Consider the following 18,208-nt stretch of genomic DNA (forward strand, 5'->3'; position numbering starts at 1 on the left):
TTCAGAGTTTATGGAAATATTATTTGAAATTTTTGGGACGAAAAATAGTTTTTAATGATATCATGAAATCACTTTGCACACAGACTAGAAACAAAACAGATTCTAGTTTTACAAACAAGTCTTTAGTAAAAGTATTTCATTAAAAGATCTGAGTTTTTGTATACAAAATACTTGTAATCTTTACTAAATGTCTACAAAATTCTCTGACGATAAACATGCTGTCCCAAAAGTTATAGTGCAAATACTTAACGTGTGTAAATGTGCAGATGAACTTGTGTATGTTATACTGATCCTGTTGCGAAAGGGTTAGTTATCAATCTGTGCATGATTTAGTTATTTTGTCTTACTTTCAGCCAGTTACCCACTTAGTCACTTCAATGATATGAGTGTCTAGTTTGTATTTCAACAAATAACAGATACAAAATTAGGAAGAAAGTTAATTTCTATTATAAATAGTTTATTTGTGAAACTGCTCCTATTAGGGAATGTTAGTTATGATAAACTTGAAATTATTTTTAAAAAAGGCTTTGGTTAACATTAAGCCAATGAAATTGGTTATTTGATTATAAAATGTAATCACTATTAAGTGAAAATTTATTTCTTTATTTTGAACAATAGTCAGTTGGTACTTGGGTCACAATAGAATTTTAATTAACTTATAGTCACTTCTAATAATTCTCCATAATATCTTGAAGTGTGTAAAACTGTTAATCTTGTGTACATTGTGAAGATTATTTCAATACATTTTTATTCTTATTGTTTTATTGTAGAGAGATACAGGGGGAAAGAATATCCTAAACAAGAACTGGGCATCTTTTGTGAAAGCTCGCTTGAACTGTTCAATTCCTGGGGAGTTTCCATTCTATTTCAATGAAATTCGTAAGTTTTTTTATGTTTTTTCATATTTAATTTTTTTTGAGTTTTAACTCAAGGTACTTTGTATCTATACTGAAGCATATATCATTGTAGAAGTTGTACCTATATATGGTACTTTGTATCTAGACTGAAGGATACATCATTGTAGAAGTTGTACCTATATATGGTACTTTGTATCTAGACTGAAGGATACATCATTGTAGAAGTTGTACCTATATATGGTACTTTGTATCTAGACTGAAGGATACATCATTGTAGAAGTTGTACCTATATATGAAAAGTTCTTTAATTCACTTCCTTAATATAATGATAATATTTTTTAACCTCTGACCTCTAAATGCACTATTTTTCTCTTAGTATATTTGTTAGACCAAATATGGAGACTTCACCAGTGTTATCATACGATAATTATGTACATAAATTTGACAAATAATACTGGATCAGTGTTTATTTCTAATGTATTTATGCTGCTGACTTCATGATAAATATGAGAAATGAAATGTAATTATATATTTGGTTAATTTCTTCAAATCAGGGACATTTTTTCTCTTAGGGATAACATACTACATCTAGTAACTGTTCCTAGAAATTGGCCCCTAGTGGCACAGTGATATATCTGCAGATTTTTACTGTTAGAAAACAGGTTTTGATACCTGTGGTGGGTAAAGCATAGACATCCTTTTGTATAGTTTTGTGCTTTCTAACAAAGAACAACTCTAGAAACCAAATATTTTTGTCTCACTATCTTACTACAAAAATCTTAAATGTTTGTTTCAAATCTGTTTCAGTTTTTGTAAAGCTATAGTTTTTATAATGTCAGCTTATAAATTTTCTAATTCTATAAATTTAATTCTGGTAGAGGGGGACAGATAACAAATTTGAGCTTGCTGCTTTACATTTCAGGAAATGTATTGATTTTCACTAAGACTTTCCACACAAACAGTATGATATTTTTCTGTTCTTTCACAACCTAAACTTGCAATATCCATGTGTACTTTTTACACATGGAAGTTATTACTTCCATTTCTTAGATCTTCAAATAAGCAAAATAATCCTTTTGCCACATCTCTTTATTTACCATAGGAAAACATTTACTACACTTACTTTGACAGTTTTATACCAGAATCCTTCAAATGTAAACTTGTTCTAATCTGCCTCAATAGAGCTTATATTACATGTTCTCATAGGTTTGTCTTCACTCTAAAATTTCCAAAACAAGATAACATATAACAGAATAATGGCTATTACCTTCATTTATTACTCTTACAACTGGAATATTTTAAACAAATAAAACATAACCTATAAAGAAGTCACATACTGTCCCAAAATATCCACTAGTTTTTATTACTTTTGTCAAGAGCAAATAGATTTAAGTTGAAATCTTGTTTTCAAGAAATACTCGAGATGTATTATTTTCAACTTGAGGTATGTTTAGTATTAAAAGCTTTTGTAAAACCAGAGACACTCTACTGACCCCTCTGCATTTATGGGTTCCATATAAATATACTTAGGGTAACTTGAAAGCTGTTTATATTAGTAAAATTACTTGTTACCTAGAAATACAAGTGAATATAAAATAACTGGTCCACTTGAGTCTTGTGTCCATTACATAGTTAGAGTAACAATCATTTCATAATTCTTGAAAACTTTAAACTTCTCAACTTAGGAACCATTATGAATTCTTTTTTTTTATTAAAGAAAAGACTCTCCATTTTCACTGATCACTCAACACTGAATAATAACATGAGTTTCTTTCTGTGTTATTAATTTAATAAACTCCAGTTTCCTGGTGATTTAATTTTATTATCTTTATTGTTATTGTGTTTATACTTATGTTTAAGTCTTTTCACAATGATTTTTATTAAGAATATTATTAAATGTATGTATGCCACACATTTCATAATATTGTTACTTAGTAAATCTGTTCTGTCTAAACTTTCGATTATATAAATACCTACTTGTTTAATATTGTTTTCTGTTGTTAGAATACAGTGAACTAACTTTTGAGATTTGGTTACTGTTATCAAAGATAGTGTTTTCTCTAAAGTATACTATGCTATGTGTTTATTAGAATATAGTCACAAAGATAGTGTTTTCTCTAAAGTATACTATGCTATGTGTTTATTAGAATATAGTCACAAAGATAGTGTTTTCTCTAAAGTATACTATGCTATGTGTTTATTAGAATATAGTCACAAAGATACTTGTTTTCTCTAAAAGTATACTATGCTATGTGTTTATTAGAATATAGTCACAAAGATAGTGTTTTCTCTAAAGTATACTATGCTATGTGTTTATTAGAATATAGTCACAAAGATAGTGTTTTCTCTAAAGTATACTATGCTATGTGTTTATTAGAATATAGTCACAAAGATACTGTTTCTCTAAAGTATACTATGCTATGTGTTTATTAGAATATAGTCACAAAGATAGTGTTTTCTCTAAAGTATACTATGCTATGTGTTTATTAGAATATAGTCACAAAGATACTGTTTTCTCTAAAGTATACTATGCTATGTGTTTATTAGAATATAGTCACAAAGATAGTGTTTTCTCTAAAGTATACTATGCTATGTGTTTATTAGAATATTGTCACAATGATAGTGTTTTCTCTAAAGTATACTATGCTATGTGTTTATTAGAATATAGTTACAAAGATAGTGTTTTCTCTAAAGTATACTATGCTATGTGTTTATTAGAATATAGTCACAAAGATAGTGTTTTCTCTAAAGTATACTATGCTATGTGTTTATTAGAATATAGTCACAAAGATAGTGTTTTCTCTAAAGTATACTATGCTATGTGTTTATTAGAATATAGTCACAAAGATAGTGTTTTCTCTAAAGTATACTATGCTATGTGTTTATTAGAATATAGTCACAAAGATAGTGTTTTCTCTAAAGTATACTATGCTATGTGTTTATTAGAATATAGTCACAAAGATAGTGTTTTCTCTAAAGTATACTATGCTATGTGTTTATTAGAATATAGTCACAAAGATAGTGTTTCACAGAAGGACTACAACTTTAAAATGTTTTCAAGATCTATGAGATGTAGTTAAAAGAAAGGAAACTTATGTTAGGTTTTGTGCTCGTATTATGAAAGGGAAGCTAAATGAAAGATTTTTAAAAGTTAATGAATTTATTTTGGCTATCATCTTTAATTAAAAGTGAAGGAGGTGTTATTGACACTTGAGTATCATTATTAAAATTGAAGGGAAAAAAACACTTGAGTTTACACAAGTTGAAACTTAAAATCAGGAATAATATAACAAGTGCATATAATGATATATATTTCAATTACCAGTAAAGAAGAATAGATAGCTACAGCTGATAATACTAAGTGTTTTAGTAAAGTGTATTATTATTAGTTTCACAAAACTGAGTTGTAAGGTTTTCTCTTTTTTAAATTGGATATCAAATAGATATTTAAATGTAGCTTATTCTGAGATCTGTTTTAATGATGTTTCCCTGTTTTATTTATCATACTTACAGAAAGTGTGTACAATGATGATAACACATTTTATGCAGTATTCACAACTTCCTCGTAAGTATTATTTACCTGAAGTTAACCCAGATTATAAGCTGTAACAAACAGAACTTAGTTGTTCGTACTATGCATTACTATCATTGAGTTAAATAGGGTTTTTAAAAAATCAGAAACAGGAGTTGTAATGTTCCTTACATTTTCAAATATAGTGTTTCATATAAACCTAAAACTCAAAATAGTTTACTATACCAATTTTTATATCATTAAACACTAATTTGTAGATTAAGTAAGTTAATAGTAAGGTGATGTTCTAGGACAGAATCATGGTAACAGCATTTAATAACAATGTGTAGCAACATGTTTACTTTTTCTTGTTCCTAATTGAAAAGTGTAATTTGATAATGTCTTGCATATCACCCTTCTTTCAGACATGCGAAAGGATCCAATGAGTGGATTTTTTATTTAAATGACTTATAGAACCTTTTATTTATAATTAAAAAAAAAGAGAATCAGTTATTTGAAATAACATATTTTAGTGATAACACTATGTAACAAAATGTTTACTTTTTATTGTTCCTGGGCAGAAAGTGTTATTTCCCAATTGCTTATGCCTAAAGTAAATAATGAAAAAAACCTATTTTTCTCTTCAAACTTTACTCTTGTGACCTGGGAATGTATGATGAAAACATGATGGGAGACTATATTTGGGGGCTGATACGTGAAAGTGATTTACATTACAGTTGCAAATCTCAAAATCTACTCACTTCTAAACATTTTTGTGTAACCTTATTATAAATACATGTAAATTTTGATTCGTATGTTGTTTTATTCACACCTTATATAATTGAAAATGTGTAAATTTCTCTGTTTTTACTTGGAAATAGGTTAATTTTGAAATTTCATTACTCAGGTGACAAAAGCAAAGTTTCAAGGGAATAATGGCCATTTTCTGTACTTTTACAACATAAGCAATTAAGAAATAACACACACTATCCAGGAACAAAATTTGTGTTACATAGTGTAATAACACATACTATCCAGGAACAAAATTTGTTACATAGTAACATTTTTTAGTAAAAAAGTAGCCCAAGAGTTGGTGGTGGGTGGTGATAATTAGCTGCCTTCCTTCTGGTCTTTTACTGCTAAATTAGGGACAGCTAGTGCACTTAGCCTTCGTGTAGGTTTGCACGAAATTTCAAAACACAAACAAAAAAGTTTTCTGTAAATCATTAAAGTTAGTGCCAGTTTGTAGGTTATTTGTTTTTATAATAGTTACAAAGTAAGCTTTACTATGTTTGTTCTGGTTACAAGAGTTGAATTGTTTTTGTAACATCTGTAGATACTTCTCGACCATATTAACTTTAGCAAACTGATCAAAGTTATTATGGAAACTGAAATAAGAAAATTTTCTTTTGGGTCACATTTACGTCCAGTTTATTAATTTGTACTCTTTGTCACAGCTGTGTGTTTACATGGTAGGGTGTGATACACATGTACGTATACTAATCTGTTTATCTTTTAAACTCAAGACACTAGTGATGTAAAAACTGTATAGAGGTCAACAAAAGAAATGTTAAATCAATCCAAGAAAAAGTGCAATTATGCTACCAAGGAAAAAAACATTTACATCTAGCATATATGGAATTGTTAGATAATGCATGAAGCAGTACATTATGATCTGTGGAAAGGGACCATTTGAGCCAATGGATGAGAGAAAACAGATATTCAAAGCATATAAAAGAAGGTCATGAACTGTAATAATAAACATTTTCACAGACTTCTCCTTATTGGTAATATGTCTAGGTATCAAATACTGATTGTTGACTTGATGAGAATTATCACTTTTCAACAGCTCAACCATTTAGGACAATTTATCTGTGTAAGATAAAGTGCCGCTTCAGAAATTTGAGTTAATATTTGGAAAACTATCACTGTAACATATAGGCCACACAGTGATAAACTGTGCCTTACAAGAGTGTTATATGAAACAAGTGTCCTTTTCTAACCTCACAGAAGAGTTTGAGAAGTGTGCTGTGACCTCAAATGTGCAAATGCTATCATGGTTTCAGACCAGATGGCTTCATAGATTCAGTGATCATTGTAGATGACCATTAACAATATGATCTTTTTCATATCTTCACTAAGTGGAATAATGTTGATGGATTCCCATTTGTCATAATTGTTTTCTGATAAATGCAGAAATTTATTTTCATCAGATGATATTGTATATCAAGTTGTAGTTCCAGTCCATAATTTATTTTCATCAGATGATATTGTATATCAAGTTGTAGTTCCAGTCCATAATTTATTTTCATCAGATGATATTGTATATCAAGTTGTGGTTCCAGTCCATAATTTATTTTCATCAGATGATATTGTATATCAAGTTGTAGTTCCAGTCCATAATTTATTTTCATCAGATGATATTGTATATCAAGTTGTAGTTCCAGTCCATAATTTATTTTCATCAGATGATATTGTATATCAAGTTGTAGTTCCAGTCCATAATTTATTTTCATCAGATGATATTGTATATCAAGTTGTAGTTCCAGTCCATAATTTATTTTCATCAGATGATATTGTATATCAAGTTGTAGTTCCAGTCCATAATTTATTTTCATCAGATGATATTGTATATCAAGTTGTAGTTCCAGTCCATAATTTATTTTCATCAGATGATATTGTATATCAAGTTGTAGTTCCAGTCCATAATTTATTTTCATCAGATGATATTGTATATCAAGTTGTAGTTCCAGTCCATAATTTATTTTCATCAGATGATATTGTATATCAAGTTGTAGTTCCAGTCCATAATTTATTTTTATCAGATGATATTGTATATCAAGTTGTAGTTCCAGTCCATAATTTATTTTCATCAGATGATATTGTATATCAAGTTGTAGTTCCAGTCCATAATTTATTTTCATCAGATGATATTGTATATCAAGTTGTAGTTCCAGTCCATAATTTATTTTCATCAGATGATATTGTATATCAAGTTGTAGTTCCAGTCCATAATTTATTTTCATCAGATGATATTGTATATCAAGTTGTAGTTCCAGTCCATAATTTATTTTCATCAGATGATATTGTATATCAAGTTGTAGTTCCAGTCCATAATTTGTTTTCATCAGATGATATTGTATATCAAGTTGTGGTTCCAGTCCATAATTTATTTTCATCAGATGATATTGTATATCAAGTTGTAGTTCCAGTCCATAATTTATTTTCATCAGATGATATTGTATATCAAGTTGTAGTTCCAGTCCATAATTTATTTTCATCAGATGATATTGTATATCAAGTTGTAGTTCCAGTCCATAATTTATTTTCATCAGATGATATTGTATATCAAGTTGTAGTTCCAGTCCATAATTTATTTTCATCAGATGATATTCTATATCAAGTTGTAGTTCCAGTCCATAATTTATTTTCATCAGATGATATTCTATATCAAGTTGTAGTTCCAGTCCATAATTTATTTTCATCAGATGATATTGTATATCAAGTTGTAGTTCCAGTCCATAATTTATTTTCATCAGATGATATTCTATATCAAGTTGTAGTTCCAGTCCATAATTTATTTTCATCAGATGATATTGTATATCAAGTTGTAGTTCCAGTCCATAGACTATGTAAAATATGTTACTTCCACCCTCTCATCTCAGTAATTTTGTTGAATCACTAAAACTTGTCCCTATTGGATTACTTGGTAATTTTGTATCAGTCTTGCTAATAAATTGTATTTAATCACTAACTGCTTTGAGTTTTGCATACCTGAATGTAGCTTTTAGGAATGACGTTGTATTGTTGTTGATGTGTGTCCTTGATCTGCAACTTGTCTGCTTGATTATATGATGGAAATATATCAATATTTAATGAATATTTAGGTGAAATATTTCACACGTTGTTAAATACATATAAAAAACTTGTGATAAACCATTTCAACACTCAAGATTTTTCCTGTACTGTTATGTACCCTTTTTTTTGAAACATAAACAGTGATTATATATTATTTGATTAGCTGGAACAAAGCATTATTTAACTAACCCTAGAATTCCTGGTGAGGATTGATATAGACCTTACGATCTTTTTAAACACACTCTATAAAATTATTAATGCACTAAATTGCTTGAGTATCCTTGACTTCATTAGTTACAGAATCCATTGTAAAGTGTTTCACAAAGCAGTAAAGAAACATGAAATTAGTCAATGTAACACAGTCTGTGAACCCCACTAATATGTACAGTGTAGAAATTCAGTCATTCGAGGGTTAATAGATAGAATAAATTATTATTTTACTGCCATATGTTTAGGTGATAGTAAGAGAACTGATTAAATTTGAATATATGTGTCATTAGATATTTACTGAAATTTATTCAAACAACTGTGGTTTCAGAAATGGGTTGATGGGTTCAGCCATTTGCACATTCAGCCTTGAATCCATTCAAGAAGTGTTCAATGGAAAGTTCAAAGAACAAGCCACATCCTCCTCAGCATGGTTGCCTGTTATCAGTGTAAAAGTTCCAGAGCCTCGTCCGGACAGTGTGTTAACAACACTCAGGCGCTGCCAGACTTCGGTGCTCAACTTTATCCGTGGCCATCCTCTGATGGACTCTGCAGTTACCCAGGAAAATGGAAAACCTGTGTTTTATAAACGAGATGTTATCTTAACCAAATTAGTTGTTGATAAATTGGAAGTAGATGGGGTTTCTTACACTGTTTATTATGCAGGAAGTGGTGCGTTTTGTATAGCTCAAGATATAATCTAGTAATTTCAGCTTAGAAAGGGAATATACATCATTCAACAGTAGTAATTTTTTTGCATGCTTTAATTCTCAGGTGTTTCTTTTGTGGAAAGTAATCACCATTTGACATGGTTGAATAATTAGAATTTTTAGTCAAATATAAAGAGTGTTATGACTAACCAAATCAGAAAGAAATCAACAACCTTAGTTTTAGTTTCAAATGAACAGAATCACTGCATTATAACCACAACAAAAAGAAATCAACAACCTTAGTTTTAGATTCAAATGAACAGAATCCCTGCATTATAACCACAACAAAAAGAAATCAACAACCTCAGTTTTAGTTTCAAATGAACAGAATCACTGAATTATAACCACAACAAAAAGAAATCAACAACCTTAGTTTTAATTTCAAATGAACAGAATCACTGCATTATAACCACAACAAAAAGAAATCAACAACCTTAGTTTTAGTTTCAAATGAACAGAATCACTGCATTATAACCACAACAAAATGAAATCAACAACCTTAGTTTTAGTTTCAAATGAACAGAATCACTGCATTATAACCACAACAAAAAGAAATCAACAACCTCAGTTTTAGTTTCAAATGAACAGAATCACTGCATTATAACCACAACAAAAGAAATCAACAACCTTAGTTTTGGTTTCAAATGAACAGACTCACTGCATTATAACCACAACAAAAAGAAATCAACAACCTCAGTTTTAGTTTCAAATGAACAGAATCACTGCATTATAACCACAACAAAAAGAAATCAACAACCTTAGTTTTAGTTTCAAATGAACAGAATCACTGCATTATAGCCACAACAAAAAGAAATCAAAAACCTTAGTTTTAGTTTCAAATGAACAGAATCACTGCATTATAACCACAACAAAATGAAATCAACAACCTTAGTTTTAGTTTCAAATGAAAAAGAATCACTGCATTATAACCACAACAAAAGAAATCAACAACCTCAGTTTTAGTTTCAAATGAACAGAATCACTGCATTATAACCACAACAAAAAAAAGAAATCAACAACCTTAGTTTTGGTTTCAAATGAACAGGACTCACTGCATTATAACCACAACAAAAGAAATCAACAACCTCAGTTTTAGTTTCAAATGAACAGAATCACTGCATTATAACCACAACAAAAGAAATCAACAACCTTAGTTTTAGTTTCAAATGAACAGAATCACTGCATTATAACCACAACAAAAGAAATCAACAACCTCAGTTTTAGTTTCAAATGAACAGAATCACTACATTATAACCACAACAAAAAGAAATCAACAACCTTAGTTTTAGTTTCAAATGAACAGAATCACTGCATTATAACCACAACAAAAAGAAATCAACAACCTTAGTTTTAGTTTCAAATGAACAGAATCACTGCATTATAACCACAACAAAAAGAAATCAACAACCTTAGTTTTAGTTTCAAATGAAAGAATCACTGCATTATAACCACAACCAAAAAGAAATCAACAACCTTGTTTTAGTTTCAAATGAACAGAATCACTGCATTATAACCACAACAAAAAGAAATCAACAACCTTAGTTTTAGTTTCAAATGAACAAAATCATTGCATAATAAATCTCATTTAGGCTGTTGATATTAATTTTGTTTAGTCAGCATTTAGCCTAAAATTGAGTATATTTGTAATTTTATACAGTGGATGGACGAGTTTTCAAGTTGGTTCAGTGGCACGATGGAGTAGGAAAAGGACACTCCAATGTTTTGGATATCTTTGAAGCCACATCTCCTGAACAGATCCAGTATGGAAATCTCTAACAAAGTAATATCCTGTTTTCATTAACACTGTTACTCAAGTATGAGTATTGTTGATGATTCTTATAATTTTATTACATCATTTAGAAATATAATTTGAAGATTTATAAAGATTTCTATTTCAGAGTTGAGAACAGTGTTAACTCTTAAGTCGTAACTTACCCAAAATAAAGATTATGGTAAAAATGCAGAAGTCATCACAATCCAAAGAGGTGGATTTGAGAAGTTTTATTTTTTGCAAAAGTAATATAATACCTGTTTGGGGGGTCATTTATTGTGGTAGTCAAATTGCATGTAAAGTCTACATACCACATAATATTAGTTGCTTAAAACATAATTTGGCCACTGGACATATGATTGTTCTCCATGTATGTTATGCTATAAATAACTTGAAACATGATTGTAGGCTTTACAAAAATGCACTCCATGAACAGAGACATTGAGACTAGGGTTACAATCTTCTGTAGCATCAATTTAGCTACATTATACCAAATAAAGTTAAACTGTATTTTTGATCCATATCATTTCACCAAAACTTTCTGTTGGCTGTGATTGCCCCATGACTTGATAATATCATATTTGTTTTCACCTAATGTACTCAACCCTATGCAATGCTAAGTAGAGTGTAACTAAAGATTACATGTGTATATGTTAAGTGATTTTAAGTCAACGTGTTTGTGCGATTTGTGGCTATAAATGGCAGCTGATGACTGCAGAAGCTCATTTTGTTCAAAATAGAATTGGGGGACACTTATTTTAGCACATAACATTAAATGTGTGTTGGTTTACATTTATGAATATGTTTTTTTTATGACTGTTGCAAAATGTTTGAGAGATGCCAGTATAGGGGTTACAACATGTACATATTTTAAGAGTAACCATTTTTTTGCTTATTAAATGTGTAAGATACATTTTGTATTATATTGGTTTTAAGAGCAAAATGCATGCATATTAGTAATAAGCTGAATGGAATATAACATGAAAGCCAATATTGTAATGATTCATGTGGTACATGTAAGGGAAAAGCAAATTTAATTGAAGAAATAAAAATCAAACCCTTCAAGAAAGCTTATTTGGAGTAAAAGAGTAATATAGATATAAAGTAACTTATGTAAAGGAATTTATTTGTATGCAGTGAATTAACACACTTGTAAAGGTGTATTGTTCTGTTAACAATTAGTTTTAGATTCACTTATGAATATAAAATACAGAAGGGGTTTTAGTTCCATAAAATCATGTTTGTGGAATGCTTACAATCTGGAATTGTCTAAGAAAATCACAGCCCAGACAGTTAATTTTATTTGTGCATCAATGGTATAAAACATTACAGTGTCAGTAACTAGTGATGATGTTATTACTTGTTGCTCTGAATATTTATTTTAATTCTAAGTAAATAAACACTTAAGGTATTTTAAAATCACATTTCTCTGATGAGATTTCAGAAGTGGCACAAATGTAACCTATTTGTTGTGTTGTAGGTTTCTGTCAATCATTTGAACACTGTTTCTTTAAATGGTGAATCTCAGTTGGTCTATGTATTTCTTTTTTACCCTTAAACTTTCAGTTCTCAGAAGGTAAAGGTCACCACCAGGGTTAAGTAAATTTAAAAAAAAAAATTAATCTTTTTTTGCCTAAAAGCTCCAATTTTGTTAACCATGAAAGAGTGACACTCAAAAGACTACACATCAGGTCAGGAATAGATTTGTAATTGTGATTTCTAGCACTAGTTTATGAGAATAATATTAGAGAAAATATACTCTTCAAAAAAAAAGAAAGGCAAAGGGATATTTTTGTTATTTTAAAGAGAAATATATGTAATAACGTTACAAGCTCAGAGTATGTGATGTTACACGTGTTAAGGCACTGATTGTCAGACCAAAATGACAATAAAAGTTGTGCACTTTGAAAACGGAGGAAAACATCGATTTTTTGCCAAAACACATTATCAATAAATTTGTTTGAGAGATCCGCATCTACTGCAAGTGCAACATGTGCAAAATCCCTATAAAAGTGACGGGTTCTCGGTTTCCATGGCTCAGTGTTAAGCCACTGACACACAATACAGTTACGCCAAGACTGACTGAAGCTCAACGCAACAACGCCATTGGTGCGGAAGCAGACGAATCTCGATCAGATGTTGCCAGAGCTGTGAATGTCCACCCAAGCACCATCACGAGGCTATGGAATCGTCACCAACAACATGGATCAACTTGTGATTTTCCACGATCTGGAAGACCTCGTGTGACCACGCACAAGATCGCAACATCCAGTTACGTTACCTTTGGGATAGGACCACCACTGCGACGTCTACTGCCTCAACAGACCTTTTGCACATTCGAGGGAATCTTATGGCTCAACGATACGTCTACGAGATTCTAAGACCCCATGTGCAACCCATCATGGTGAACGTCAATGATGTTTTCAACATGACAATGCCGTCCTCACACATCCTGACTCACCACTGTCTTCTTGAGACACCACAACATCAACGTTCTTCCCTGGCCCTCCAGATCAACAGATTTAAGCCCCATCGAACATCTTTGGGACAAGTTGGACCGACGTCTGCAATGGCGACAACCTCAACCGCAGACTCTACCTCAGCTTGCAGCAGCTTTGCAGGCTGAGTGGACAGCCATTCCACAGGATGTGATTTGTCATCTCATCGCTTCCATGGGCATGAGATGCCAAACAGTTATTGATGCTCACGGGAGCATACTCGTTATTGATGTTGAGTGACGTTAAACTTCAACTAGTGTGTGTGGACTTCACCTTTGCAGACTTTGGATGTTCAGCAGTGACTGTGCAAAGTTTCACACATGTCACACAGAACTACCTGGAATAAACTTGTTAACAATATGTCTCATATTTTGCCTTTTGCGTTTCTTTTTTTGAAGACTATATTTTAAAATGTTGTAAAAGGTGCTACTGAAAATAATTATTTAATTATTCAGCACAAGTCACTTTATGTGGCTTCAAAATCAATGATTCGTCAGTTTGATTTGGTGATGTGCAAAAGAGATATGAAACCTGTCTGCGTTGCACAGAGACCCTTATTGTGGATGGGACAAGGGCGTGGTGAATGTCGACCCTACAGTCGAGGGTGAGTTTCAATCTTGCTTTCAGTTCTCGTGGTAAATTGCATTGATTTTAGAATTTATAACCAGGTCTTGGTATATTCAACTGTATATTTAGATTTATAATTTTGAGAGAAGTGGCTAAAAACACTACGATACATAAATCCAAAACAAATAGTTGTAGTGGGCTTCATTTAAAGTGAAAAATACATAATAGAAGAATTCACCATTTTATAAGTTTATTTCAGACAAAAAATTAAGTAATTTTATGAAACCAGTAACAATAATATTCAATAAAATTATTTTTAAAGTATTAGCATGACTAATTACACTTGGTGTTCTTGTATTAACCTGTTATTTAAATCATGGTATTTAGTTGGTTTCACATTTCTCTGACCTTGAGTATATTTTATGATTCACATACTTAGAGTCTCTTTTAAGCTAACATTCCATTAATTGACCAGCTGTGTGCCAGTTAAATATAATTTACCGTACAGTTTTCTTATGAATAGAAATATTTTAAACACTTATGATTGTTTCAGTGAAGTCTATCAATGTAAAGAACATTTTTGGAATTATCTGGACCTGCTTTCTCTACAATATATTTCACTTTCTTATAAATGTTTATTTAGTGCACTTGCTTCATTAATGAAGTTAGCATTCCAGCCCTCATTATGCTAGAAAGGCACTAATTGGTAGCCCACTAAACAAATTATACTAGCCTACCAGTTAGTGCCTTTCTACCATAATGGGGCTGGAGTCTACTTTAAGAGATAAGTTTACTTAACTTATTCACCCCAAATGTTAGTACCTTATTTTTATTTTTCTTCTTTCTCTTTACTTTGGAGCAGTCACCTTCCCACAACTGTTTGAAAGTAATGAAGGGTGACATAGATGTGAGACATTGTTGGCTTGAGCACCCACATCTCGCTCTCTAATTTCTGTTTCCATATCCATTATTTTAAATTTAATTTCTGTTGCTATTCCTATCCTTTATTTTATTTCTATATGTGAGACTGGCAAATGGAGGTTAAGACCGGTAGATGGTGTATCCCCACCGCAGTGTGGGTCCTATTTTACAGTCACCTCCAAAACCTAGGGTACATTTTATATCCCACATTTTAGCTTGTATCCTGGGATCCTTTCAAGTATTGTATCATTTTTTATTTTTATTTTGGCTTGTTTTGTATTATAACAAGCTAATTTACTTCTAATTATTTTATATAACAACTGTATCTAGATGCTGTGTAAAGAGAGTTTCACTTTGGTTTTCTTTCTGTTATAGTACATTTGAACTTTTCTTATAAATAGGTACTTGCAAGATGTGACGAAGGCCATACCAAACATTTGTGAAGATTGTAAGTTTATCCTTAGTTCTTATTTAAACTGTGTGATATGATGGAAGTATGAAGTGTTTTCAGACAAGAAACTTCATGTAAATATCATTAGAAAGTTTAATAAGAGATAAAAATAATTCTTATAAACTGTTTTCCAAAAATATCAATTTCTCTGTTATATGAAAGCTCTTTTAATGTGACTTAACTGCTCTTTGAAAAAGAAATTTTTTTAATTTTCTTTAAAATGTCTAAGGACAATCTGTTTAGTCTGTTATCTTGTTATCTGTCTTGAACTGTATGAAAAATGTTATCTTTGTCACTAGGGTGAAAGTTTGTTGTATTTTATCACCTGTTTTACTCACTGTGTAGGTGAAAAGAAAAAATGTTCAATGTTTACTGGGGCCAAGTGTGCATCTTCCATGCACAGTGAATGTAGAGGAGGTGAGAAAGCTAGAGCTTGGCCCTATTCAGTGGGTGCATTATGGCCGAGACAAAGACAAGGTACTGGTCAGCCAGCGAAGAGACAAGTACATTATTACCTCTCATTATGGGTTAGTAATAATGACTGTTACTGACCGTGATAGTGGACGATATGACTGTCAAGTGGGACCTCACACCATGTGTACTTTTAATATCACAGTAGACACAAGTAAGTTACATTTGTATTTCAAACAATTGAGTACTTGTTCAAGTTCAAGAAAAAAATAGATAGCTACTTAACTGACTGCAAGTAATAACTGAGTCTTGTGCCATTTAATAGGTCTGATTGTTTATTTGGCTAAAGCAAAGTTGTGGGCTCAAATCCCACATTTTACACTTCTTTCAAAATTATATTCGGCATAGCCTGCCATTTTGAAACACCTATAAAACGATTAGCATAACTGAAGAAACCTAAGAAAATTCCTTCTTATCAACCAATGAAAAGTGAGTGTAAGCTGCTATATTTACCTCTCCAGATAACATTGTCACAATAAACTGAGTTCTTGTTTTGAATGCCCCCCAGTTTTATTGAGTTAGTTTTATAAGTATTTTAACGTGTTTTTATATAATGTTCTGTGTTACAAATTTTTCAGGTTGTTATGTTGTCTTCAATTTGTGTTTTTATGCATGTGTAAAACAAACATTTGCTGATAATGTTTGTGTAATAAAGTGGTGTGTCATATCTATGTTATATAAGTTAGCTGTTGTAGCATTGTGTCAGATGAAGTATTTAAATAAAACAAACATTTGCTGATAATGTTTGTGTAATAAAGTGGTGTGTCATATCTATGTTATATAAGTTAGCCGTCGTAGCACTATATCAGATGAAGTATTTAAATAAAACAAACATTTGCTGATAATGTTTGTGTAATAAAGTGTGTCATATCTATGTTATATAAGTTAGCGTCATAGCATTGTGTCAGATGAAGTATTTAAATAAATGAGTCAAGAAACCTGTATTTCTGTTTCATTCATCATTATCACTTTCTATTTTTGTTTGAGTTGTTACTCTTGTCATAACTGTATGAGTTGCTTAACATCAGGTATGTATATATATTTATAGTTTAGTTTATTACGTCTTAGAAACATGCAACCCTCCGACGGAGCTGGAATACAAGAAAGTCTACTCCAGCTGGTGTCGAGAGTTTGAAAAATACAAGATGGCCATGAACACCTGGCAACACAAGCAGAATGTATGTGTTCCGTGACCTGTTTGTTTAAGCTAGAATATGATGACTCTACCTATCAGTGATACATATAAAACTTTCAAAATTCACTTCATAACTTTGTGCATTTTTTAAGTTAATTCAACAGCTAGTTGTAAAATGAAGGTATGTATTAGTAAGGAAGTAACTCAAAAGCTGTAGTATTGAAAGTTTATTATTTTATGATGTTGTAAATTAAAAAGCTAATATTATATGTAACTTTAGACCCCCTATCATCACAAAAGGAAATGCTAACTTTATGTATGAATACCTTTCACCTTTCTCTAAAATAAACACAACTCAGGTACGTCGTTCATTCTAGTCATAAATATGTTAGGTTCTTCTATTTTAGTAATGTCATTCTTCACATGTTTTGTGTAACTTAAAGGTAAAGAGAAACCCATTAAAATCTGTATTACCAGTATTAAAATAAAGTAAGACTGTTACGATCAGTCATTATTAAAACAATATTATAAACTATAGATGTTCCTTATTGTAGCTGCTTTTCCTTTTCACAATTGATTTTGAATTACAGAGACTTGCATAATAATACATAGACTTAATGCTAATTTTTTGTATTATTGTTAAAAGAATGTTATTAGAAAAGCATTCTAAATCATGTTGAAGTACAGAAATAGTAAAACTTTCTTTATAGGCTTGCTTTCTTACTGAAATAAATACAGTTATTTATACTTTAAAAATGAACAGATTTCAAATTATTAGCAGCTTGTATAAGAAACTTTCATAATTACATCAGTACACTTTGTTAAAACTGGCAGTGTTGTTGTTTGTTTTCCTTTTGTTTTGTTTTCATTTGAACAATTTTTTTCCAGAAATGTCAAGCATATTTAAATGATGTGATCTACAGCAGAGCGCCATCTATCTGAAACTGTGTATCTTAAGATCCAGTCATTTAGACTAATGATGGTATAATGCAGTTGTGTTTTGGATCCTGTAGATAATATTAAGATACATATGGTTCTAGTGCACTTCAAAAAACTTTGTTTAAAGATTAAAGTGAAATTGAAAATCCATTTATTTGCCTAAACAAAGAAGGCTTGAGTTCTCAAAATGAGTTTTTTTCCTCATTCTGTATATATCTGAGTGTGTGTGTTTTTTTTTGTTTGTTGCATCCAACTTGATTATTTTCCTTATTGAAGCTGATTGGATAAAGATAACAGTCTCAACAAATCTTC

General features: G+C 30.8%; 1 protein-coding gene across 1 annotated transcript in view; it reads left to right on the forward strand.

Annotated features, from left to right (window-relative positions):
* Positions 1 to 17,982, forward strand: part of LOC143248203 (semaphorin-2A-like) — a 57,807-nt gene extending 39,825 nt beyond the window's left edge. Inside the window, exons 9-16 of the mRNA XM_076496636.1 lie at positions 771 to 879; positions 4,371 to 4,422; positions 8,765 to 9,105; positions 10,801 to 10,903; positions 12,481 to 12,490; positions 15,697 to 15,976; positions 16,891 to 17,000; positions 17,846 to 17,982. Coding sequence (XP_076352751.1) covers positions 771 to 879; positions 4,371 to 4,422; positions 8,765 to 9,105; positions 10,801 to 10,903; positions 12,481 to 12,490; positions 15,697 to 15,976; positions 16,891 to 17,000; positions 17,846 to 17,899 — 1,059 coding nt within the window. The 3' untranslated portion in view covers positions 17,900 to 17,982. The remainder of the gene's footprint in view (positions 1 to 770; positions 880 to 4,370; positions 4,423 to 8,764; positions 9,106 to 10,800; positions 10,904 to 12,480; positions 12,491 to 15,696; positions 15,977 to 16,890; positions 17,001 to 17,845) is intronic.
* Positions 17,983 to 18,208: the final 226 nt, after the last annotated feature.

Source organism: Tachypleus tridentatus, chromosome 4 (genome assembly GCF_004210375.1).
Source record: "Tachypleus tridentatus isolate NWPU-2018 chromosome 4, ASM421037v1, whole genome shotgun sequence".
NCBI classification, from domain to species: domain Eukaryota; kingdom Metazoa; phylum Arthropoda; class Merostomata; order Xiphosura; family Limulidae; genus Tachypleus; species Tachypleus tridentatus.